The sequence below is a fragment of the Melopsittacus undulatus genome, chromosome 26 (genome assembly GCF_012275295.1).
Source record: "Melopsittacus undulatus isolate bMelUnd1 chromosome 26, bMelUnd1.mat.Z, whole genome shotgun sequence".
NCBI classification, from domain to species: domain Eukaryota; kingdom Metazoa; phylum Chordata; class Aves; order Psittaciformes; family Psittaculidae; genus Melopsittacus; species Melopsittacus undulatus.
This window is the reverse complement of record NC_047552.1, coordinates 647,264-673,934: the sequence shown is the minus strand read 5'-3', so window position 1 is coordinate 673,934 and position 26,671 is coordinate 647,264. Positions and strand designations below refer to the sequence as shown.

The 26,671-nt window shown below is 54.0% G+C and overlaps 1 protein-coding gene across 1 annotated transcript; it reads left to right on the top strand.

The window, feature by feature from the left end:
• Positions 1 to 5,916: 5,916 nt before the first annotated feature.
• Positions 5,917 to 18,957, top strand: POU2F2 (POU class 2 homeobox 2). The gene is made up of 16 exons (XM_034072281.1): positions 5,917 to 5,974; positions 6,454 to 6,488; positions 6,678 to 6,734; positions 7,259 to 7,288; positions 8,385 to 8,603; positions 9,285 to 9,387; positions 9,972 to 10,072; positions 10,729 to 10,875; positions 12,292 to 12,433; positions 13,199 to 13,350; positions 14,523 to 14,699; positions 16,306 to 16,372; positions 16,908 to 17,031; positions 17,588 to 17,649; positions 18,682 to 18,768; positions 18,950 to 18,957. The coding sequence occupies exons 1-16, from the start codon at positions 5,917 to 5,919 to the stop codon at positions 18,955 to 18,957; spliced, it is 1,569 nt and encodes a 522-aa protein (XP_033928172.1).
• Positions 18,958 to 26,671: the final 7,714 nt, after the last annotated feature.

The window sequence follows — 26,671 nt, the reverse complement described above, 5'->3', positions numbered from 1 at the left end:
TTTTGGGGTTGTTCGGCACTGATTTGGGGCTGTTTAACCCCATTTTGGGGCTGTTTGGGGGCTGTTAAGTCCTGATTTGGGGCTGTTTAAGCCGTTTTTGGGGCTGTTTAGGGCTGGTTTGTGGCTGTTTAAGCTGGATTTGAGGCTGTTTAACCCGGTTTTGGGGCTTTTAACCCGGTTTTGGGGCTGTTTTGTGCTGATTTGGGACTGTTTAATCCAGTTTTGAGGCGGTTTAACCCGGTTTTGGGGCTGTTTTGGGGCTGTTTAACCCGGTTTTGGAGCTGTTTTGGGGCTGTTTAAGCCGGTCTTGGGGCTGTTTAACCCGGATTTGGGGCTGTTTGAGGCTGTTTTGGGGCTGGTTTTGGGCTGTTTAGCACTGATTTGGGGCTGTTTAACCTGGTTTTGGGGCTGTTAACACTGATGTGGGGCTGTTTGGGGCTCTTTAACCCGGTTTGGGGGCTGTTTAGGGCTGTTTTGGGGCTGTTTAACCCGGATTTGGGGCTTTTTTGGGGCTGTTTAAGCCGGTTTTAGGGCTGCTTAAGCCGGTTTTGGGGCAGTTTAGCCCGGTTTTGGGGCTGTTTAGCCTTGTTTTCAGGCTGTTTAGTGCTGTTTTGGGCCTGTTTAGGGCTGTTTTGGGGCTGTTTAGCCCTGATTTGGAACTGTTCCGGCCTGATTTGAGTTCTTCCATCCCTATTTTGGGTCCATTCACCCCTCTTTTGGGTCCATTCACCCCTATTTTGTCTCCTTCCCTCCCTCTTTCCCCCCATCCCAGATGTTGGGGTGCCCCTGTGGACATGGGGGGGGGTGGGGGTCACACAGATGTTGGGGTCCAACCCCCCCATTGTCCCCACAGGTCCTGCACTGGAGCGGAGTGAATGTCCTACAGCGGCCGCTTCTGCCTGACAGGTACAGGGGGACGTGGGGTGACACCAGGGATATAGGGGGTTACCATGGTGACCATCATCTCTATGGTGTCACCATGATGGGAACCATTATCTCTATGGTGTCACCATGATGGGGACCATCATTATGGTGTCAACATGGTAACCATCACCTCTATGGTGTCCCCATGATGGTAACCATCATCTCTATGGTGTCACCATGGTAACCATCACCTCTATGGTGTCACCATGATGGGGACAATCATCTCTATGGTGTCACCATGATGGGGACCATCACTATGGTGTCACCATGGTAACCATCACCTCTATGGTGTCCTTATGGTGACCATCATCTTTATGGTGTCACCATGGGGACCATCATTATGGTGTCCCCATGGTGACCATCATCACTATGGTGTCACCATGGTGATCATCATCCCTATGGTGTCCCCATGGTGACCATCACCTCTATGGTGTCCCCATGGTGACCATCATCTTTATGGTGTCCCTATGGTGACCATCATCTCTATGGTGTCACCATGATGGGGACCATCATCTCTATGGTGTCACCATGATGGGGACAATCATCTCTATGGTGTCACCATGATGGGGACCATCACTATGGTGTCCCCATGGTGACCATCATCCCTATGGTGTCCTTATGGTGACCATCATCTCTATGGTGTCACCATGATGGTGACCATCATCACTATGGTGTCCCTATATAGTGACCATGCCCCTATATGGTAACCATGTCCCTATATGGTGACCATTGTCATGTCCCCCCCATCTCCCCTCTATGGGGACAGTGCCCCCCCCCCCCCCCCATTAATGGCTTTTGTCTGGGTTGGACTGGGATGGGGGGGGGCAATGGGGGGGTCCATGATGGTCGATGGGGCCGGTGCTGCAGGCTTGGGGGCGCACTGGGGGGGTCCAGTATGAACTGGGGGGGTACTGGTGTGGACTGGGGGGGTCCTTATTTGTACTGGGGGGTCCCAGTATGTACTGGGGGGGGGGTCCATGTGTACTGGGGGGGTCCCATTATGTACCAGAGGGGTACCCATTATGAACTGGGGGTGTCCCATTATAATCTGGGGGGTCCTTATGTGTATTGGGGGGTCCCAGTATGTACTGGGGGGGTTCCCATTATGAACTGGGGGGGGGGGTCCCAGTATGTACTGGGGGGGGTTCCATATGTACTGAGGGGGGGTCTATGGGGTTATGGGGGTGGGGGAAGGCAGAAGGGGGGGGCGGGGGGGCTCTGCCGTTCGGATCCCGACCCCCCCCCCCCATTCCCATCCCATCCCATCCCCATTCCCATTCCCATTCCCATTCCCTGCTCCGGTGGCCCCACAGCGCCGATGGAGGCTGCGGCGAAGGGACCCAGAGGCTGTGGCCACCGGTAAGAGCAGGGACCGCCCCCCCTTCATCCCCATCCTCATCCTCATCCCATCCCCATCCCATTCCCATCCCCCCCCTCCATCCCCATTCCCTGCATCCCATCCTCATCCCCATCCTCATCCCTTCATCCCCATCCTCATCCTCATCCCATCCCCATCCCATTCCCTCCATCCCCATTCCCTGCATCCCATCCCCATCCCTTTCATCCCCTTCATCCCCATCCCCATCCTCCCCCCATCCCCATCCCATCCCCATCCTCTTCATCCAATCCCCTTCATCCCCACCCCCCCCGCCTTCATCCCCATCCCATTCGTATCCCATCCCCATCCTCTTCATCCCCATTCCCTTTATCCCCATCCCATTCCCATCCCCTTCATCCCCATCCCCCCTCCCTGCCTTCATCCTCATCCCATTCCTATCCCATCCCCTTCGTCCCCATCCCATCCCCATTCCCTTTATCCCCATCCCCCCTCTCTGCCTTCATCCCCATCCTCATCCTCCCCCCATCCCCATCATCCCTACCCCCATCCCATCCCCACCCCCCCCTCCCCCTCCCCCTCCCCCTCCCCCTCCCCCCCCCCAAAAAAATGAAATCGAGGGAAGGGAAAAAAAAAACCAAAAAAAAACCACAACAAAAACACCAAAAAAAATAAAAAAGACCCAAAATCCAATCCCGGAAAATTCCCGATCGATCCTGGCGGCGCCGCGAGACCGATCGATGGGGGAGGGGGAGGGGGAGGGGGAGGGGAAGAGGGGGAGGGGAGCACAGGCGTCTGTGTTTCCATGTGTCCATGTGGATCCATGGATGTCCATATATATCCATGTATGTCCATGTATATCCATGTATATCCATGTATGTCCATGTATATCCATGTACATCCATGTGTTTCCATGTCCATCCATGTGTATCCATGTATTTCAATGTATGTCCATGTGTATCCATGTATTTCCATGTCTATCCATGTATGTCCATGTGTTTCCATGTATATCCCTGTATATCCATGTGTGTCCATGTGCTTAAATGTATATCCATATGTGTTCATGTATGTTCATGTATTTCCATGTATATCCATGTATCTCCATGCATTTCCATGTATGTCCATGTCTTTCCATGTGTATCCATGTATGGACACATATGGATACAGGCACGGTGCCAAACCCCCACCCAGACCCTTCCCATCCATCCCTGTATCCCCATCCCTGTATCCCTGTATCCCTGCATCCCTGCATCCCTGTATCCTGCATCCCTGTATCCCTGTATCCTGTATCCCTGTATCCTGTATCCCTGTATCCTGTATCCCTGTATCCCTGTATCCTGTATCCTGTATCCCTGTATCCTGTATCCCTGTATCCTGTATCCCTGTATCCTGCATCCCTGCATCCCTGTATCCCTGTATCCCTGTATCCCTGTATCCCTGTATCCTGCATCCCTGTATCCCTGCATCCCTGTATCCCTGCATCCCTGTATCCCCATCCCTGTATCCCTGTATCCTGTATCCCTGTATCCTGTATCCCTGTATCCTGTATCCCTGCATCCCTGTATCCCTGTATCCTGTATCCCTGTATCCTGTATCCCTGTATCCTGTATCCCTGTATCCCCATCCCTGCATCCCTACATCACAATGGTATTGGTAACAGCCGATGGTACCGGTAATGGACAATGGTACTGGTATAGTGAATGGTACCGGTAACAGCCGATGGTACAACCAATGCAGTGCCATGGGGGTGTACACACGTGTCCATGTGTCTGGGTGTGATGGGAACACACAATCAGCTGGTTTGGGGTTGTTTTGGGCTGTTTCTGCCTGGTTTTGGGTCTGGTTTTGGCCATTTTGGGCCTTTTTGGGCCTTTTCTTCTGTTTTCAGCCGTTTCTGTCTGTTTTGGGTCAGTTTGGGGCCATTTCAGGCCATTTTGGGCTGTTCTGGCCTAGTTTGGGTCAGTTTGGGGCTGTTTTGGGTCAATTTGTGTCCATTTGGGGTAATTTTGGGGCCATTTGGGGCCACTTTTGGGCCATTTTGGGTCAGTTTGGGGCTATTTTGGGTCACTTTGGGCCATTTGTGGCAATTTTGGGGCTGTTTTGGGCCATTTTTGGCTGTTTTGGCTCAGTTTGGGGCTGTTTTGGGTCATTTTGGGCCATTTTTGGGCCAGTTTGGGTCACTTTGGGTCAGTTTTGGGTCCGTTTTGGATAATTTTGGGCCATTTTGGGCCATTTTGGGTCAATTTGGGTCCATTTTGGGCTGTTTTGGGTCCGTTTTGGGCCATTTTGGGTCAATTTGTGTCAGTTTTGGGCCATTTTGTGTCAGTTTTGGGCCATTTTGGGCCGGTTTTGGGTGTTTCTCGCTCACGTGCTCGGGGCTGCCCCACGTGCACCATCATTTCCTCTCAGCTGCTTCCTGGTGCCCCCCCCCCATTTCCCCCCCCCCCTTTGTCTTGGGGGGGGGGAGGGGGAGGAAGGGGAACCCCCCCCCCCCCCCCCCGCCCCCCCCCGTTCCCCGCCCCACACATCGGGGGCAGCTGTGGGGCGGGAGCAGCACGAGCGACACCCCCAGGGCCATGGTGAACCCCAACATGTGGGGCGCAGGTAGCGATGGGGGATCTATGGGGGTGATATGGGGTTACATGGGGATGCTATGGTGATACATGGGGCTCTATGGTGCTCTATGGGGGTCTATGGGGCTCTATGGGGCTGTGTGGGGGTGTGGGAATGCTATGGGGCTCTATGGGGCTCTATGGGGCTGCGGGGATGCTCTGGGGCTGTGAGGATGCTATGGGGCTCTATGGGGCTGTGGGGATGCTATGGGGCTCTATGGGGTTGTGGGGATGCTATGGGGCTGTGGGGATGCTATGGGGCTCCATAGGGATGTGGGGATGCTATGGGGCTCTATGGGGTTCTGTGGGGCTCTATGGGGCTCTATGGGGCTGTGTGGGTGCTATGGGGTCCTGTGTGTCCCTATAGAGCTGTATGGAGGCTGTGTGGATGCCACGGGTGCTATGGAGACGCTATGGGATGCTCTGAGATGCTCTAGGGATGTTATAGGGATGCTCTATGGATGCTATGGTGCTCTATGGGGCTCTATGGGGCTCTATGGGGTTCTATGGGGCTCTATGGGTTTCTATGGGGCTCTATGGGGTTCTATGGGGCTCTATGGGGCTCTATGGGGCTCTATGGGGCTGGGAGGTCCCGGGGGGGCCCCGGCGGGTTCCGGCCACCCAATTTGGGGCCGTTTTCAGTAAATTGGGGCCCATTTAAAGCACAAAAAAGGGGAAATGGGAACAGAAGTGAAAGGGGGGGAAGGGGGGGGCAAAATGGGGCTCCCCCATTGCCCTCCATTGACCCCCATTGCCCCCCATTGATCCCCATTGACACCCATTGATCCCCATTGACACCCATTACCCACCATTACCCCCCCCATTACCCCCCCATTGCCCCCCATTGCGCATGCGTGTTCCCCCCCCCCATAAGTGACTCAATGGGATATGCAAATGAGGGGGGGAGCCCCATATATGGGGGTGCCCATTACATACATTGGGGTCCGCCCTATACATTGGGGTCCCCATCACATACATTGGGGTCCCCCCATATATTGGGGTCCCCATCACATCCCTATGGGGTTTCCCCCCCCAGCAATAAGGATGTCGAAGCCCTTGGAGCTGGAGAAGGAGCGAGTGGAGCTGCACGGGGAGCGCACGGGTATTATGGGATATATGGGATATTATGGGATATATGGGATATTATGGGATATATGGGATATTATGGGGTATGGGATATGGGGTATTATGGGATGTGGGTTATTATGGGATATGGGGTATGGGATATGGGGTATGGGATATGGGTTATTATGGGATATGGGATATGGGGTATTATGGGATGTGGGTTATTATGGGATGTGGGGTATGGGATATGGGGTATGGGATATGGGTTATTATGGGATATGGGGTATGGGTTATTATGGGATGTGGGTTATTATGGGATATGGGTTATTATGGGATATGGGGTATGGGATATGGGTTATTATGGGCTGGGGTTATTATGGGATATGGGTTATTATGGGATATGGGGTATGGGATATGGGGTATGGGATATGGGTTACTATGGGATATGGGTTACTATGGGATATGGGTTATTATGGGATGTGTGTATCCCATGGGATCTGTGCCCTCCCCCCACAGACACACAAAGGAATGGACCCGACACCAACCACCAGGTGCGATGGGGCAGCCATGGGGCCGCTATGGGGCAGCCATGGGGCAGCCGTGGGGCAGCCGTGGGGCAGCCATGGGGCCGCTATGGGGCAGCCATGGGGCAGCCATGGGGCCGCTATAGGGCAGCCATAGGGCAGCCATGGGGTCCCTGTGCCCATCCCCCACCACTGACCTCTCCCCTCCCCCCCCAGGCCCAGCAGAACAAACCCCCTCCCTTCAGCCCAACCCCCCCCGCGCCCGGAACCAAGGTAAGAGACCCATAAGTGACCCCCCCCCCAGCCCCATAAGTGCCCCACAAGTGCCCCTCCCCAGCCCTATAACTGCCCCCCCAGCCCCACAATTGCCCCCCCCAGCCCCATAAGTGCCCCCCCTCCAGCCCCCCAAGTGTCCCCCTAACCCCACAATTGCCCCCCCAGCCCCACAAGTACCCCCCCCAGCCCCATAACTGCCCCTCCAGCCCCACAATTGCCCCCCCCCAGCCCCATAACTGCCCCCTCAGCCCCACAATTGCCCCCCCCCAGCCCCATAAGTGCCCCCCCCCCCCCCACCCGGTTCCTGTTTTGGCCTCTGATGACTCAAATGGGGGGGGGGGGGGGGGGAGGGGAAATCCCAGAGCATCAAAACAGGAAACACCTCAAATGGGGGGGGGGGGGGGGGGGAAAAGCCCCAAAATCGCCTGAAATGAACCCAAAATCTCCCCCCCCCCCCCAGGTTAAAGCCGAGGCCCCCCCGGCGAGGCCCACCCCCCCCCCCCCCCACCCCCCCCCATCAGCTGATGCTGGCCGGGAGCCAATTGGCTGGGGTGAGTGGGGGAGGGGCATGGAGGGGAGGGGCTTGGGGGAGGGGGAGGGGCTGGGGGAGGGGGAGGGGCAATGGGGGGGGAGGGGGAGGGGCTTGGGGGGGGCTTCGCTGCTGCTGCATGGGGGGGAGGGGCGCTTGGGGCTGATACTGACCTGCTGCCCCCCCCCCCCCTTCCTATATGGGATCATTGCTGTGTGTTACCATATGTGTGCCCCATACATCTCCTATGCATCCCTTATATGCCCCTATACATCCCTCATACACCCCTATACATCCCTTATACATCTCTTATATGCCCCCTATACATACCCCATACACCCCCTATACATCCCCTATGCATCCCCATATACATCCCCCATTCCCCCCCATTCACCCCCATTCATTCCCATTCACCCCCATTCACCCCATTCACTCCCATTCCCCCCCATTCACTCCCATTCACCCCCATCGATCCCATTGCTCCCCATTGCTCCCCATTCACCCCCATTGCTCCCCATTCCCTCCCATTACCTCCGATTCATTCCCATTACCTCCCATTGACTCCCATTGATCCCATTGATCCCATTGCTCCCCATTCACTCCCATTCACCCCTATCGATCCCATTGCTCCCATTGCTCCCCATTCACCCCCATTGCTCCCCATTCCCCCCATTGCTCCCCATTCACCCCCATTCTCCCCCATTGCTCCCATTGATCCCCATTGACTCCCATCGATCCCATTGCTCCCCATTGATCCCCATTCACCCCCATTGATCCCATTGATCCCATTCACCCCCATTCACACCCATTGCTCCCCATTCACTCCCATTGATTCCCATTCACTCTCATTGCTCCCCATTGCCTCCCATTCACCCCCATTGCCTCCCATTGATCCCATTGCTCCCCATTCACTCCCATTGATGCCCATTCACTCCCATTCACTCCCATTGCTCCCATTACCTCCCATTGATCCCACTGCTCCCATTCTCCCCCATTCACCCCCATTTATCCCATTCACTCCCATTGATCCCATTGATCCCCATTCACCCCCATTCACTCCCATTGCCTCCCATTGGCTCCCATTGGCTCCCATTGTCTGTGGCGCCCCCTGCCGGCAGCTGGCCGCACTGCTGCCCCCCCCCCAGCAGCTGCTGCTGCACCAGGCTCAGGCTCAGCTGCTGGCGGCCGCGGTGCAGCAGCACCCACCGCACCCCCCCCCCGCCCCGCCCCCCCCCACCCCCCCCCACACACAGGGACCCCCCCAGACCGGAACCCCCCCGGCCAATGAGGGAGCCCCACAGCTTGCACTGAGCCAGCCCATCCAGCTGACAGCGCAGGTGGGGGGGGGGCAATGGGGATCAATGGGGGTGAATGGGGGGAATGAGAGTGAATGGGGGCAATGGGGGGCAATGGGGGGATGGGGGAATGGGGGGAATGAGGTGAATGGGAGTGAATGAGGGAATGGGGTGAATGGGGGGAATAGGGGGCAATGGGGGGGATGGGGGGATGGAGGTGAATGGGGGGAATGGGGGTGATGTGGGGGAATGGGGATCAATGGCAGTGAATGGGGATCGATGGGAGTGAATGGGGTGAATGGGAATGAATGGGGGTCAGTGGGGGTGAATGGGGGTGAATAGGGGGGATGGGGGCGATGGGGATCAATGGGGGTGAATGGGGTGAATGGGAGGGAATGATGGGAATGGGGGTGAATGGGAGTGAATGGGGGTCAATGGGGTGAATGGCGGTGAATGGAGGGAATGGGGTTAATGGGGGGTAATGGGGTAATGGTCATATTGGGGGGGTATTGGGGTCCCCCAAGTGCCCCAGGGTTACTCAGGTCCTCTCTATGTGTGTCTGTGACCCAATTGCCCCCCATTATCCCCATTGCCCCCATTACCCCCATTACCCCCATTACCCCCATTATCCCATTACCCCATTACCCCCATTACCCCCATTATCCCATTACCCCCATTACCCCATCACCCCCATTACCCCCATTGCCCCATTGCCCCCTATAGGACATCCAGCAGCTCCTCCAGCTCCAGCAATTGGTGCTGGTTCCCGGGCACCCCCTGCAGCCCCCCCAGTTCCTGCTGCCGCCCGCCCAGCAGGGACAGCAAGGTACTGGTGAGGGGGTAATGGGGGTAATGGGGTAATGGGGGCAATGGGGATAATGGGGTAATGGGGTAATGGGGGTAATGGGGGTAATGGGGTAATGGGGGTAATGGGGGTAATGGGGGTAATGGGGTAATGGGGGTAATGGGGGTAATGGGGGCATTGGCGTCCCCATAGGGATTGGGGTCCCTATGGAGTAATGGGAACATCGGTGTCCCATGCAGTGCATTGGGGTCCTATAGAGTCCATTGGGGTGCATTGGGGTGCATTGGGTTCCATTGGGATGCATTGGGATGCATTGGGGTCCATTGGGGTGCATTGGGTTCCATTGGGGTGCATTGGGGTGCATTGGGGTGCATTGGGTTCCATTGGGGTACATTGGGGTGCATTGGGGTGCATTGGGGTGCATTGGGTTCCATTGGGTTCCATTGGGGTGCATTGGGGTCCATTGGGGTGCATTGGGGTGCATTGGGGTGCATTGGGGTCCATTGGGGTACATTGGGGTGCATTGGGGTACATTGGGGTGCATTGGGGTGCATTGGGATGCATTGGGATGCATTGGGGTCTCCAGGGTCCCCCCTCTCTTGCAGGGCTGCTCCCCACCCCCAACCTCTTTCAGCTACCTCAGCACAGCCCCGGGGGGGGGCTGCTCCCCAGCCAGCCCCGGGGGGGGCTGCCAGCACAGGTATGCGCCCCATAGAGCCCTATGGAGCCTATGGAGCCCTATGGAGCCTATGGAGCCTATAGAGCCCTATGGAGCCCTATGGAGCCTATGGAGCCTATAGAGCCCTATAGAGCCTATGGAGCCCTATGGAGCCCTATGGAGCCTATGGAGCCCTATGGAGCCTATGGAGCCTATAGAGCCCTATGGAGCCTATAGAGCCCAGATACATCCATGGACCGCATAGACACCCATAGACACCCATAGACATCCATAGACATCCATGGGCCCCATAGACATCCATGGGCCCCATAAACATCCGTAGACATCCATTGACCCCATAGACATCCATGGACATCCATAGACATCCATTGACCCCATAGACACCCGTATACACCTATAGACATCCATAGACATCCATTGACCCCATAGACATCCATGGACATCCATATACATTCATCGGCCTCATAGACATCCATTGACATCCATAGACATCCATTGACCCCATAGACACCCATATACACCTATAGACATCCATAGACACCCATAGACACCCATAGACACCCATAGACACCCATAGACATCCATAGACACCCCATAGACACCCCATAGACCCCCATAGACACCCATAGACACCCATAGACATCCATAGACACCATTCCCATCCCATTCCCCCTCTGTTCCAGCCTCGAGCGGGTGCCCCAGACCCCCCCGGGCCCCCCAAGTGTGTGGACCCCCCCCCAGCCCCCCCCGAGGAGCCCAGTGACCTGGAGGAGCTGGAGCAGTTCGCACGCACCTTCAAGCAGCGGCGCATCAAACTGGGATTCACCCAGGTGAACTGGGAGGCACTGGGATGTACTGGGATGTACTGGGATGTACTGGGATGCAATGGGATGTACTGGGATCCAATGGGAGGCAATGGGAACCCATAGAGCCCATAGACACCCATAGACACCCATAGACCTTCAAGCAGCGGCGCATCAAACTGGGATTCACCCAGGTGAACTGGGAGGCTATGGGATGTACTGGGATGTACTGGGATGTACTGGGATGTACTGGGATGCAATGGGATGTACTGGGATCCAATGGGAGGCAATGGGAACCCATAGAGCCCATAGACACCCATAGACACCCATAGACCTTCAAGCAGCGGCGCATCAAACTGGGATTCACCCAGGTGAACTGGGAGGCTATGGGATGTACTGGGATGTACTGGGATGCAATGGGAACCCATAGAGCCCATAGACACCCATAGACCTTCAAGCAGCGGCGCATCAAACTGGGATTCACCCAGGTGAACTGGGAGGCTATGGGATGTAATGGGATGTACTGGGAACCCATAGAGACATAGAGCCCATAGACACCCATAGACACCCATAGACCTTCAAGCAGCGGCGCATCAAACTGGGCTTCACCCAGGTGAACTGGGAGGCTGTGGGATGTACTGGGATCTAATGGGATCCAATGGGAGGCAATGGGAACCCATAGAGCCCATAGACACCCATAGACCTTCAAGCAGCGGCGCATCAAACTGGGCTTCACCCAGGTGAACTGGGAGGCTATGGGATGTACTGGGATGTACTGGGATGCAATGGGATCCAATGGGAACCCATAGAGACATAGAGCACATAGACACCCATAGACACCCATAGACCTTCAAGCAGTGGCGCATCAAACTGGGATTCACCCAGGTGAACTGGGAGGCTATGGGATGTACTGGGATGTACTGGGATGTAATGGGAACCCATAGAGCCCATAGACACCCATAGACACCCATAGACCTTCAAGCAGCGGCGCATCAAACTGGGCTTCACCCAGGTGAACTGGGAGGCTATGGGATGTACTGGGATGCAATGGGAGGCAATGGGATGCAATGGGATCCCGTAGAGCCCATAGAGCCCATAGACACCTACGGGATCCTATGGGATGCAATGGGATGCAATGGGATCCAGTGGGATGCAATGGGGGCGATAGAGCCCATAGAGCCCATAGACACCTATGGGATGCCATGGGATGCTCTAGGATGTACTGAGATGCTCTGGAATGTTCTGGAATGCTCTGGGATGCTCTGGGATGCTTTAGGATGCTCTAGGATGCTCTGGAATGCTCTGGAATGCTCTAGAATACAGTGGGATGCTCTAGGATGCTCTAGGATACAATGGGATGCTCTGGGATGCTCCAGCATGGGAACAGATGGGGCAAACACCTCCTGACCCCCCATCCATCCCCACCCCATCCCCTCCCCATAGGGTGATGTGGGTCTGGCCATGGGGAAGCTCTATGGGAACGACTTCAGCCAGACGACCATCTCCCGCTTCGAGGCCCTAAACCTCAGCTTCAAGAACATGTGCAAGCTCAAGCCCCTGCTCGAGAAGTGGCTCAATGATGCTGGTGAGACCCATAGGAGCTATGGGGCACAGACCCATAGGGAGCTATGGGGCACAGACCCATAGGGAGCTATGGGGCACAGACCCATAGGGAGCCATGGGGCACAGACCCATAGGGAGCCATGGGGTTCAGCCCTATAGAGCCCATGGGGTCCGTCACCATCTGGTCCTCATCCCCATATGGTCTCCATCACCATATACCCCATGGTCCCCTATCCCCCATATGGCCCCATATACCCCATAGTCCCCATATACCCAATAGTCCCCATATCCCAGATGGACCCATATCCCCCATATACCCCATAGTCCTCATATACACCATGGTCTCCCTATCCCCCATGATCCCATATACCCCATGGTCCCATATAACCCATATGGTCTCATATCCCCCATATACCCCATATCCCCCATAGCCCCCATATCCCCCCTATACCCCATATCCCCCATATCCCCCATATACCCCATATCCCCCATACTCCCTATACCCCCTATACCCCCCATAGCCCCCATATACCCCATATCCCCCTATAGCCCCATATCCCCCATACCCCCTATACCCCCCTACACCCCTATACCTCCCTATAGCCCCTATATCCCCCTATATCTCCCCATACCCCCCTGTACCCCCCTATGCCTCCCATACCCCCCATACCCCCTATACCCCCCTACACCCCCATACCTCCTTATAGCCCCTATACCCCCTATACCCCCCATATCCCCCATATACCCCATACCCCCTATATCCCTATACCCCCTGTGTCCCCCATAGAGACCATGTCAGTGGACTCGGCCCTGCCCAGCCCCCACGCGCTGGGCTCGGGGTCCCTGGGGGGGTTCGAGGCCCTCCCCGGCCGGCGCCGCAAGAAGAGAACCAGCATCGAGACCAACGTCCGGTTCGCGCTGGAGAAGAGTTTCCTGGCGGTGAGAATGGGGGAAAAACTGGGGAAAATGGGAAAAAATGGGGGAAAATGGGGGGAAATCAGCAAAAATGGGGGAAAATGGGGGAAAAATGGGTGAAAATGGGGAAAAATGGAGGAAAAAGGGGGAAAATACACCCTAATACACCCTCAATACACCCTAATACACCCTCAATACACTCTCAATACACCCTCAATACACCCTCAATACACCCCAATACCCCCTCACTACACCCTGATACACCCTAATATACCCTCAATACACCTGAATACACTCTCAATACACCCCAATACACCCCAATACACCCTCAATACACCCCAATACAAACCCATACACCCCAATACACCCCAATTACACCCTCAATACCCCCTCACTACACCCCCATACACCCTCAATACATCACTATATACCCTCAATACACCCTCAATACACCCTCAATACACCTCAATACAAACTCATACCCCCTCAATACACCTCCATACACCCAATACACCCCAATACACCCCAATACCCCCTCAATACACCCCAATACCCCCTCAATACCCCCTCAATACACCCCAATACCCCCTCACTACAGCCTGATACACCCTCAATACACCCCCAATACACCCCAATACACCCTCAATACCCCCCCATACACCCCAATACACCCCAATACCCCCTCAATACACCCTCAATACCCCCTCAATACCCCCCAATACCCCCTCAATACCCCTCAATACCCCCTCAATACACCCCCATATACCCCCATACACCCCCAATACCCCCTCAATACCCCCCAATACCCCCTCAATACCCCCTCAATACCCCCTCAATACCCCCTCAATACCCCCCAATACCCCCCAATACCCCCCAATACACCCCAATACCCCCTCACTACACCCCAATACCCCCTCAATACCCCCTCAATACCCCCTCAATACCCCCCAATACACCCCCATACACCCCAATACCCCCACAATACACCTCAATACACCCCAATACCCCCCAATACACCCTCAATACCCCCCAATACCCCCTCAATATACCCCAATACCCCCTCAATATACCCCAATACACTCCCATACACCCCAATACCCCCTCCATTCACCCCCATACACCCCAATACACCCCCATACACCCCAATACACCTCAATACACCCCAATACCCCTCACTGTGTGTATTCCCCCCCCAGAACCAGAAGCCGACGTCAGAGGAGATCCTGCTGATCGCGGAGCAGCTGCACATGGAGAAGGAGGTGATCAGGGTTTGGTTCTGCAACCGGCGCCAGAAGGAGAAGAGGATCAACCCCTATGGCACCGGCACCGGCACCGGCACCGGCAGCAAGGGGCCTGCATACAGCCCACATGTGGTGAGCCTATGGTCATCCCTATGGGTCCTATGGGGTGTCTGATCCCTATATGGGACCTATGGGTTCTATGGGGTCCTGCGGCACCGGCACCGGCAGCAAGGGCCCTGCATACAGCCCACATGTGGTGAGCCTATGGGGTCATCATCCCTATATAACCCTATATGGGACCTATGGGTTCTATGGGGTGTCTGATCCTATATGGGACCTATGGGTTCTATGGGGTACTGCGGCACCGGCACCGGCACTGCCGGCAAGGGGCCTGCATACAGCCCACATGTGGTGAGCCTATGGTCATCCCTATATAACCCTATATGGGACCTATGGGTACTATGGGGTCCTATGGGTTCTATGGGGTCCTGCGGCACTGGCACCGGCACCGGCACCGGCAGCAAGGGCCCTGCATACAGCCCACATGTGGTGAGCCTATGGGGGCCTATGGGGTGTCTGATCCCTATATGGTCCTATATGGAACACATGGGTCCTATGGGGTCCTCATTCCTATATGGTCCTATATGGGACCTATGGGTTCTATGGGGTCCTGCGGCACCGGCACCGGCAGCAAGGGCCCTGCATACAGCCCACATGTGGTGAGACTATGGTCATCCCTATATAACCCTATATGGGACCCATGGGTGCTATGGGGTGTCTGATCCTGTATGGGACCTATGGGTTCTATGGGGTACTGCGGCACCGGCACCGGCACCGCCGGCAAGGGCCCTGCATACAGCCCACATGTGGTGAGCCTATGGGGTCCTATGGGTTCTATGGGGTCCTATGGCACCGGCACCGGCACCGGCAGCAAGGGGCCTGCATACAGCCCACATGTGGTGAGCCTATGGGGTCCTATGGGGTGTCTGATCCCTATATGGTCCTATATGGAACACATGGGTCCTATGGGGTCCTCATCCCTATATAACCCTATATGGGACCTATGGGTCCTATGGGGTCCTCATCCCTATATGGTCCTATATGGAACCCATGGGTCCTATAGGGTTCCTCATCCCTATATGGTCCTATATGGGACCTATGGGTCCTATGGGGTCCTCATCCCTATATAACCCTATATGGGACCCATGGGTCCTATGGGGCCACTCAACCCTATATGGTCCTATATGGAACCCATGGGTCCTATAGGGTTCCTCATCCCTATATGGTCCTATATGGGACCCATGGGTCCTATGGGGTCCTTCATCCCTATATGGTCCTATATGGAACCCATGGGTCCTATGGGGTCCTTCATCCCTATATGGTCCTATATGGAACCCATGGGTCCTATGGGGCTCCTCATCCCTATATGGAACCCCTGGGTCTTATAGGGTCCCTCATCCCTATACGGAACCCCTGGGTCTTATAGGGTCCCTCATCCCTATATGGCCCCATATAACACCTACTCCCTGCCTCCATATGGTCCCTGTCCCCATATGGTCCCCTAGTCCCTATATGCCCCCAGGTCTCCATATGGCACCCATACATCCCATGGGCCCTCTCCTCCTATACCCCCATGTCCCTTCTCAGCCCCTCACCCGTATAGACCCCTATGTCCCTCTATAGAGCCCCTATAGAACCCCTATGGCCCCTATACTGTCCCTATATGTTCCCCCCCCAGGTGACCACCCCCAGCCCTGGCGTCAGCCTCCCGCTGCCCCCGGCCTCCAGCAGCCTCAGCACAACAGGTTGGAGCTGGTCCTATAGGGCCTATAGGATCTATAGTATGGTGCCTATAGGGCCTATAGCATGGCACCTATAGGACCTATATTATGGTGCCTATAGGGCCTATGGTATGGTGCCTATAGGACCTATAGCATGGTGCCTATAGGAACGTGTATACAGTGCCTATGGGGGGGCTTTAAAGGGGGGGTTAAAGGGGGTCTTATGGGGGGGGGAAGGGGCCCTATAGATCCTATAGGGCTTTCCCTATTGTTTATGGAGGGTCTATGTAAACACTGTATAGAATGCACCTATAGGGGCTGGTTTGGGGGGGGCATTGTAAAGGGGGGGATTAAGGGGGGGGGGACCCCAAATATCCTATAGGAACCATCCCAAACCCCATTGTTTCTATAGGAGCTACATAACCCCTTATGGTTCCTATAGGCCCTCCATCACCCCCTATGGTTCCTATAGGCCCTCCATCACCCCCTATGGTTCCTATAGGCCCTATATAAACCCCTATGGTTCCTATAGGCCCTACCCCATCCCCTTCCCTTCCAGTTCCCACCTTATCCTCCACATCCGGGTCCCTCCGGGGGGGGGGGCCCCCCGCGACCCCCCCCCCCCCCACCAGCACAACCCCGACCCCCCCCAGCGGCGCCGTGGGGCTGAGCCTGAGCCCGGGGTGAGTTGGGGGGACCCTATATAATGGGGGTACCCTATATAATGGGGGGGTATCCTATATAATGGGGGTATCCTATATAATGGGGGGTATCCTATATAATAGGGGGAACCCTATATAATGGGGGGTATCCTATATAATGGGGTATACCCTATATAATGGGGGGTTATTCTATATAATGGGGGGGGTATCCTATATAATAGGGGGTATCCTATATAATGGGGGGTATCCTATATAATAGAGGGGAACCCTGTATAATGGGGGGTGCCCTATATATTAGAGGGGTATCCTATATAATAGGGGGGATAGCCTATATATTAGGGGAGTATCCTATACATTAGGGGGGTATCCTATATATTAGGGGGATCGCCTATATATTAGGGGGGTATCCTACATATTGGGGGTACCCTATATATTAGGGGGGATAGCCTATATATTACAGGGATACCCTATATATTAGGGGGGTATCCTATTTATTAGGGGTGTACCCTATATGTTAGGGGGTACCCTATATAATGGGGGGGGCATTGAGGATTCCCCCCCCCCCTTTGCTTTGCAGTAGCTCAGTGCTTGGGGTGACCGCGGGGCTCATGGCTACCAACCCGCTGGCCACCATCCAAGGTGCGTGTCATGGGATACATATGGGATCCATAGGGGATACACAGGGGATACATATGGGATACATATGGGATATGTATGGGATACATATGGGATGTATAGGGGATGCATAGGGGTTACATAGGGGATACATATGGGACATGTATGTGATATGTACGGGATGCATATGGGATACATATGGGATACATATGGGATACATAGGGGACATGTATGGGATACATATGGGATATATATGGGATACATATGGGATGCATATGGGATATATATGGAATACATATGGGATGCATATGGGATATATATGGGATACATATGGAATACGTATGGGACATGTATGGGATACATATGGGATACATATGGGACATGTATGGGACATGTATGAGATACATATGGGACACATATTAGACACACATGGGGAATGTATGGGACACATATGGGACGTGTTTGGGATACATATGGGACATGGGGGGGTGGAAAGGCTGCCCCTGTGCTTGTGCAATACTAACACCCCCCCCCGCTCACTAACTGCATGCTATGGCTATAGGGGAGGGACCTATAGGAAGGGGTATGTGTGGATGTGGGTGCATGTAGGAATAGGGGTCTAGGGGGGTCTATAGAGGGACATATGGGGGGGTCTATGGAGGGTCTATAGAGGAGTCTATGGGGGGGTCTATGGGGGGGTCTATATAGGGGTCTATAGGGGGGCTATAGGGGTTCTACAGGGGTGTTATTGGGGTCTATAGGTTTTCTATAGGGGTTCTATATGGCGTCTCTAGGGGTTCAATAGGGGTTCTATAGAGGGTCTGAAGGGTTTTATAGGGGGTCTATTGAGGTTCTATAGGGGGTCTATAGGGGTTCAATAGGGCATCTATAGGATTTCTATAGGGGTTCAATAGGGGCTCTATAGGGGTTTTATAGGGTTTCTATAGGGTTTCTGTAGGGTTTCTATAGGGGTTCTATTGAGGTTCTATAGGGGATCTATAGGGGTCTATAGGGTTTCTATAGGGCCCCCCCCTTACCCCCCCTTTCTCTCCACAGCCTTGGCCACTGGTGGGACCCTGCCCCTGCCCAGCCTTGAGGTGCTGGGGGGCAGCGGGGGGGGCCCCAAGCTCCGCCCCCCCCATGGCCCCGCCCCCGGGGCTGTTCCTCAACCAGAGCCCCCTCCCCCTGCTGGGAGCGGGGCCCCCCCCCGCCCCCCCCACCCCCGTGGGCGTGGCCCCCCCCTTACCCCCCCCCTCCCTCTCCCCCTCCCCCTCCCCCTCCTGCTCCTCGTGCAGCTCCGACCCCCCCCCCACCCCCCCCATAGACGAGTAATGGGGGGGGGGAGCCCCCCCCCTTGCTACAGACCAAAAACAGCCCCTCCCCCCCCCCCCCAAAATGGGGTTGGATCAATCCCCTCCCCCCCCCCATTAATGATGCTAAAGGGGGGGGGGGGTTCGTTTCACCCCCCCTTAAATCCCCCTCCCCCCCCATTCATTAAAGGGGGGGGAAGGGGGAAACCCCCCCCAAAAAGGGCGTTTTTTGGCCCCGGGGGGAGGAAAAAGCCCCAAAAAGTGATGATTTCACACCAAAAATCCTGCCCCCCCCCCCCCCCCCCCCCAAAGCTGATCCCAAAGGTTTGTACCAAACGTTCTGACCTCGTGTGCGCTGGAAGGGGGTGGGAATGGTGGGAATGGGAGAGGAAGTGGGAATAGGGAATGGGAATAGGATGAGGAAGAGGAAAAGGAAATGGGAATAGGAAATGGGAATAGGATAAGGAAAAGGGAAGGAAATAGGAAAGGAAATGGGATATGGGAAAGGGAAAAGGAAGAGGAAATGGGAAGAGGATAAGGATAAGGAAGAAGAAAAGGGAGAGGAAAAGGGAAAAGGAAGAGGAAATAGGAAGAGGAAATGGGAAATGGGAAAGGGAAAGGGAAATGGGAAAGGAAATGGGAATAGGGAATGGGAAAGGGAAAGGGAAAGGAAAAGGAGGAAGAGGAAATGGGAAAAGGGAATGGGAATAGGAAAAAGAAAGAGGAAAAGGAAGAATAAAAGGAAGAGGAAAAGGGACAAGGAAAAGGAAATGGGAAAAGGGAAAAGGGAGAAGGAAAAGGGAAAGGGAAAGGTAAAAGGAAGAGGAAATGGGAAAAGGGAAAAGGGAAAGGGAAATGAAAGGAAAAGGGACAAGGAAGAGGAAATGGGAATAGGAAATGGGAAAAGGAAATGGGAAAGGAAATGGGAAAAAGAAAGGAAAAGGAAGAGGAAATGGGAAAAGGAAATGGGAAAAGGAAATGGGAAATGGGAATAGGATAAGGAAAAGGAAATGGGAAAAGGAAAAGGAAGAGGAAGAAGAAAAGGGAGAGGAAAAGGTAAAAGGAAGAGGAAATAGGAAGAGGAAATGGGAAAAGGAAAAGGGAAAGGGAAAAGGAAATGGGAAAAGGGAATGGGAATGGGAAAGGAAGAGGAAATAGGAAAAGGAAATGGGAAAAGGGAAAAGGGAAAGGAAAATGAAAGGAAAAGGGACAAGGAAGAGGAAATGGGAATAGGAAATGGGAGAAGGAAATGGGAAAGGAAATGGGAAAAAGAAAGGAAAAGGAAGAGGAAATGGGAAAAGGAAATGGGAAAAGGGAAAGGGAAAGGAAAACTAAAGGAAAAGGGAAAAGGAAAAGGGAGATTTAAAGGGGAAATGGGAAAAGGAAAGGAAAAGGGAAGTGGGAAGAAGGGAATGAGGAAGGGAAAGGGGAAATGGAGAAGGAAATAGGGCAATAAACAGGGAAGTGAAGAAGGAAAAGGGGAATGAGGGGAAATAAGAGGGAAAAGGGGAATAAAGAGGGAAATGAAGAGATAAAATAGGAGGAAAAAGGGAATTCTGAGGGAAATGGGAATAAGGAAGGAAATGAAGAGGAGAAAGGGGAAGAAAGAGGGGAATGAAGAGGGAAAAGGGGGGAAAAGGATGGGAATAAAGAGGAAAAGGGGGAAAAATGGGGAAATTGAGAGGAAAAAAGGGAATAAAGAGAGAAATTAAGGGGAAAAAAGAGGAAAATTGATAGGAAATGGGAAAAGGAAGAGGGGAAAAGGGAAATATAGAGGGAAAAAGGGGAATAAAGAGGGGAAATAAGAAGGAAAAAGGAGGAAAAGATGGAAGGAAAGAAAAGGGAAATAAGGAAAAGAGGGGAAAGGAAAAGGGAAAAGAAGGAATTTGGGTGAAATAATGAAGGAAAAGGGGAAAAGGAAACGGGAAGAAAGGAATTTGAAAGGGAATAAAGAGGAAAAAGGGAAAATCGAGAGGAAAAGAGAAAGAAAATGGGAAAAGGAAAAGGAAAAGAGGGAAAAGATCCAGAAATGGAAAGGGAAAAATAGGGAAAAAGTGGGAAAATGGAAAGAAAAGTGGGAAAAGGCCAAAAAGGAGGAAAATGGTGAAAAAAGAAGAAGGAAAAGGTGGAAAAAAAGAGGAAAATGGGAAAAGAACAAAGGAAAATGAGGAAAAATGACCCAAAAAAAGGAAAAGGGGAAAAAATGAGGCAAAAAAGCAAAAAAGAGGAAAAATGAAGAAAAGGGGAAAAAGAAGGAAAAAAAAGGAAAAAAATGAAGGAAAAAAGGAAAAATGATGGAAAAAAAGGAAAAATGAAGGAAAAATGAAGGAAAAAAAGGAAAAAATGAAGGAAAAAAGGAAAAATGATGGAAAAAAAGGAAAAATGATGGAAAAAAAAGGAAAAATGAAGGAAAAAAAGGAAAAATTATGGAAAAAAAAGGAAAAATGAAGGAAAAAAGGACAAAAAAGACCAAAAAAAGGTGGAAACAAGGAAAAGAGACCAAAACCCAACCGGAAACCAGCCGAAACCAGCCAAAATCAGCCAAAAATCAGCCGAAAACAGCCAAAAACAGCCAAAAACCAAAAACAACCAAACCCCCCTCAGTGCCTGACCCCCCCCCCCGCTGGACACAAATACCTCAAAAAGCCCCAAATCCCCCCAAAATAGCCCCCAAATCCCCCCAAAATGACCCAAAATTGGGGGTGGGGGGAGGGGCTCGTCCCTGAATGTACTCCCAAAGCCCAATGGGTTTTGGGGGGTTTGGGGCTTTTGGGGGGGTTTGAGCGATGGAAAAAGGACGAAAATGGAAGAAAAAGTGAAATTTAATGTTTTTGGGGGTGGGGGAGGGGCGGAACCCCCTTTTTTGGGGTGTTTTATGGGTTTTTGGGGTGTTTTTGTATAGGAAATGTGGAAAAGAAGAGGAAGAGACCCAAAAATAACACGGGGGGTGGGGGGGGATGGGGTGACCCCGAAAAAGGGGGAAAGAGACCAAAAAAAGCATGGAAAAGAGCAAAAAACTGTGTGAAAAAGCCAAAAATTGGGCAATTTCGCTGCGGAAATGCCAAAAGTGGTGGAAGATGCCCCAAAAGTTGGGAAAAAGGACCAAAAAAAGGGAAAAAAAAGGAGAAAAAGAGCAAAAAAAAAAGGATAAAAAAGGATGAAAAAATGAGGAAAAAAAAGGAAAAAATGAGAAAAAGCAAAAAAAAGAGATAAAAAGGGTTAAAAAGGACAAAAAATGGACAAAAATGGATGGAAATGGACAAAGAATGGACAAAAGTGGCCCAAAAAGGACTAAAGTGGCCAAAACCAGGATGGAAATGGCCCAGAAAGGACAAAAGTGGCCCAAAAATGGACAAAATTGGCCCAAAATGGACAAAATCGGCCAAAACAAGGACGAAACCAGCTAAAACCAGCCCAAACTGGGCAAAACCGGCCCTGAAATGACCTAAACGGCCCCCAAGGGATCCAAAATGGGCCAAAAAGGACAAAAATGGACAAAAAATGGGGCGAAAAGGACAAAAAATGGGCAAAAAGGACTAAAAATGGGCAAAAAGGACTAAAAACGGCCCAGAAAGGACTAAAACCGGCCCAAAAAGGGCTAAAATGAGCCCAAAACGAACGGACTAAACCTGGCCCCGAAAAGGGCCAAAAAAGGACAAAACCTGACCAAAAAAGGACAAAAACTGGTGAAAAACGTGAAAAAAGGCCAAAAACTCACCCAAACCTCAGCCAAAAACCACCAAAAAAAGGAGTTTTAGACCAAAAACGGCCCCGGGGGGGGGGGGGGGATGTGGGGGCCCCTCCCCCCCCCCCCGGGTTAATTGCATTAATGAAGCTTTAATGAACGCTGCCAAACCAAATAGGGCCTGGGGGGGGCACCGGAAATACCTCAGATGCTATTGGAGAAACCAAATAGATGGGGGGGGGCACAAAGGAGCCCATTGGCCAATGGGATTGGGGGTCCTTGTGACGTCATAGCCTTGAGGACCCCCATTGGCCAATGGGATTGGGGCTCCTTGTGACGTCACGGCCTTGAGGACCCCCATTGGCCAATGGGATTGGGGGTCCTTGTGACGTCATAGCGTTGAGGTTCCCCATCGGCCAATGGGCTTGGGGGTCCTTGTGACGTCATGGCCTTGAGGACCCCCATTGGCCAATGGGTTTGGGGGTCCTTATGATGTCATGGCCTTGAGGACACCCATTGGCCAATGGGATTGGAGGTCCTTATGATGTCATGACCTTGAGGACCCCCATTGGCCAATGGGATGGAGGTCCTTGTGACGTCATGGCCTTGAGGATCCCCATTGGCCAATGGGATGGAGGTCCTTGTGACGTCATGGCCTTGAGGACCCCCATTGGCCAATGGGATGGGGGTCCTTGTGACGTCACGGCCTTGAGGACCCCCATTGGCCAATGGGATTGGGGGTCCTTGTGACGTCATGGCATTGAGGACCCCCATTGGCCAATGGGATGGAGGTCCTTATGACGTCATAGCCTTGAGGACCCCCATTGGCCAATGGGATGGAGGTCCTTGTGACGTCACAGCCTTGAGGACCCCCATTGGACAATGGGATTGGGGGTCTTTGTGACGTCACGGCTTTGAGGACCCCCATTGGCCAATGGGATTGGGGGTCTTTGTGACGTCACGGCCCTGAGGACCCCCATTGGCCAATGGGCTTGGGGGTCCTTGTGACGTCACAGCCTTGAGGACCCCCATTGGCCAATGGGATTGGGGGTCCTTATGACGTCACAGCCTTGAGGACCCCCATTGTGTCCTTGACGACCTCTGTGATGTCACCGACGACCCCATGACGTCATCGGCCTTAATGACCTCCACGGTGTCCTCGACGACCCTGTGACGTCATTACCTCATTGGCCCGCTGTGACGTCACAGAGGCCACACCCCACCACGTGACGTCATCGAGGCGATGACGTCACGACCACACCCCCCATCCCACTCGCGCCCCCCCCTCCCCCCATCCAACAGCCAAAGAAGGGGGGGGGGGTGGGGGGGGAGGGGCAGGAGCCCCCCCCCCCAAACCCCCCCCCCCCCATAGGACAAATACCTCATTGACCTGTGCTCAACCAAAGAGCCCCCCCCATGGGGGGGGATGGGGGGGGCCGGGGGGGGGTCCCCCACTTCCCATTGGGTCCCAATGGGACCCCCCCATTGCCGTGACACCCCCCAACCCCCACTTATTGGGGGTCCCGGTTATATTGGGGGGGGTCCTTGTTACTTATGGGGGTCCCCCAGTTCTCAATGGGACCCCTATTGTGGGTGCAACCACTCATTCATGGGGGGGGCTTGGGTTTTAGGGGGGTCCCCATTGATGGGGGTGCCCCTAATTCTAATGGGGGGGTCCCCATTGATGGGGATCCCCATTGATGGGGGTGCCCTATTTATTATAGGGGGTCCCCATTGATGGCCCACTCTCATTGCCCCTCATCTTGTGGGGGGGGTCCCCCACTATATACCCACATATATATGGGGGGGGGTTGGGGTGTCATTATGACCCCCCCTATGTATAGGACCCACCCTATATATGGGACACCCCTATACATATAGGACTCCCCCACATATAGGACAAGCCCTATATATATAGGCCCCCCTATATATATATTGGACACCCCTATATATATATATAGGACCTATCTATATATATATGACCCCCTATATATATATAGGTCCCCCATATTTATAGGACCCTCCTATATAGATAAGACCCCCCTATATACATATAGGAACCCTCTATATTTAGGACCCCCTATATGTATATAGGACAACCCTATATAGATAGGCCCACCCATATATATAGGGACCCCCCTATATATAGGACCCCCTATACATATATAGGACCCCCCTATATATCTATAGGGCCCCCATATACATAGGACCCCCCATAGGGGCGGCGAGCGAAGCGTAGAGCAAACCAAAGACGCCGGCCCCTCCCCCACCCCCTGCCCCTCCCCCCCCCCATAGCCCCTCCCCCCCCGAAGGTTTTTTGTAAAAGAGGGGAAAAAAAATTAAAAAAAAAGGAAAAAAATAAAAAAAAAGAAAAAATTAAAAAAAAAAGAAAAAATTTAAAAAAAAAGAAAAAATTTTACGAAAAAAAATTTGGGGAAAAAGGAAAAAAAATAAAAGAATTTCTAGGATTTTCCCCCCCCCCCCAAGCCCCGCCCCTGTTGATGACGTCACGCCTCCCGGGATGGCCCCGCCCCCTTTCCCCCTTTAACCCCGCCCCCTTTCCCACAGCCTCTTTCCCATTGGTCCCTCCCCTTCCCCCAGCCCCTCCCCTTTTACCATAGCCCCATTCACTTCCCATAGCCCCGCCCCTTTCTCATCGCCCCGCCCCCTTACCCATAGCCCCCTTCTCATTGGCCCTTCCCCTTCCCCGTAGCTCCGCCCCTTTCCCATACCCCCATTCACTCCCCATAGCTCCGCCCTCTTCCCCATAGCCCCGCCCCTTCTCCTAGCTCCGCCCCCTTCCCTTAGGCCCCTTCCCATTGGCCCTTCCCCTTCCCCATAGCCCCTCCCCTTCCACCTCCTTTACCATAGGCCCATTCACTCCCCATAGCCCCGCCCCTTCCCTATAGCCCCGCCCACTCCCCATAGCCCATTCACTTCCCATAGCCCCGCCCCTTTCCCTTCGCCCTCGTCCCATTGGCCCATCCCCTTCCCCATAGCCCCGCCCCTTTCCCATAGCCCCATTCACACCCCATAGCCCCTCCCTCTCTCCATAGCCCCTTCCCCTTTCCCATATCCCCCATCCCATTGGCCCATCCCCTTCCCCGTAGCCCCTCCCCTTCCTATAGCCCCTCCCCTTCCTCCTAGCCCCGCCCCCTTCCCCATAGCCCCATTCCCTTCCCCGCCCCCCTTCCCCTTATCCCCGCCCCCTTTTCCCTTTGCCCCCTTCCCATTGGCCCATCCCCCGTAGCCCCGCCCCCCCCGGGCTGGGTGACGTCACCATTACCATTGATGCTCTCGGTTCTTGCTGATTATTTATTCATGAGCGATGATTTATTCACCTCCGACGGGATCAATAAAAGCTGTTCCAGCGCTGACGCCTCCTTTTGTGTCCCCCCCACATCCATTGGTACATCCCATCCCCCCCCACATCCATTGGTCCCTCCCATCCCCCCCCACATCCATTGGTACATCCCATCCCCCCCCACATCCATTGGTTCCTCCCATCCCCCCCCAACATCCATTGGTCCCCCCCATCCCCCCCCCACATCCATTGGTTCCTCCCATCCCCCCCCACATCCATTGGTCCCTCCCATCCCCCCCCACATCCATTGGTCCCTCCCATCTCCCCCCACATCCATTGGTCCCTCCCATTCCACCCCCCACATCCATTGGTCCCTCCCATCCCCCCCCACATCCATTGGTCCCTCCCATCCCCCCACATCCATTGGTCCCTCCCATCCCCCCCCCCCATCCATTGGTTCCTCCCATCCCCCCCACATCCATTGGTTCCTCCCATCCCCCCCCACTTCCATTGGTCCCTCCCATCCCCCCCCACATCCATTGGTCCATCCCCCCCACATCCATTGGTCCCTCCCACCCCCCCCACATCCATTGGTCCCTCCCATCCCCCCCCCCCCTCCGCATTGGTTCCTTCCGCTTCCAACATGGCCGCCGCTGGGGAGGGAGGGGAGGGGGGAGGAAGGGGCGTGGCCTCGCTCTGATTGGCCGCTCCGCTCCGCTGCGGCCAATCAGGACGCGCCTTGTTGCG

Excerpts from the sequence above, each read along its gene's own strand:
- POU2F2 (XM_034072281.1), top strand. The coding sequence starts at position 5,917 with ATGTCGAAGCCCTTGGAGCTGGAGAAGGAGCGAGTGGAGCTGCACGGG. Across the intron at positions 6,489-6,677 it reads GACCCGACACCAACCACCAG|GCCCAGCAGAACAAACCCCC; the intron begins GTGCGATGGGGC and ends CTCCCCCCCCAG. Across the intron at positions 12,434-13,198 it reads GAAGTGGCTCAATGATGCTG|AGACCATGTCAGTGGACTCG; the intron begins GTGAGACCCATA and ends TGTCCCCCATAG.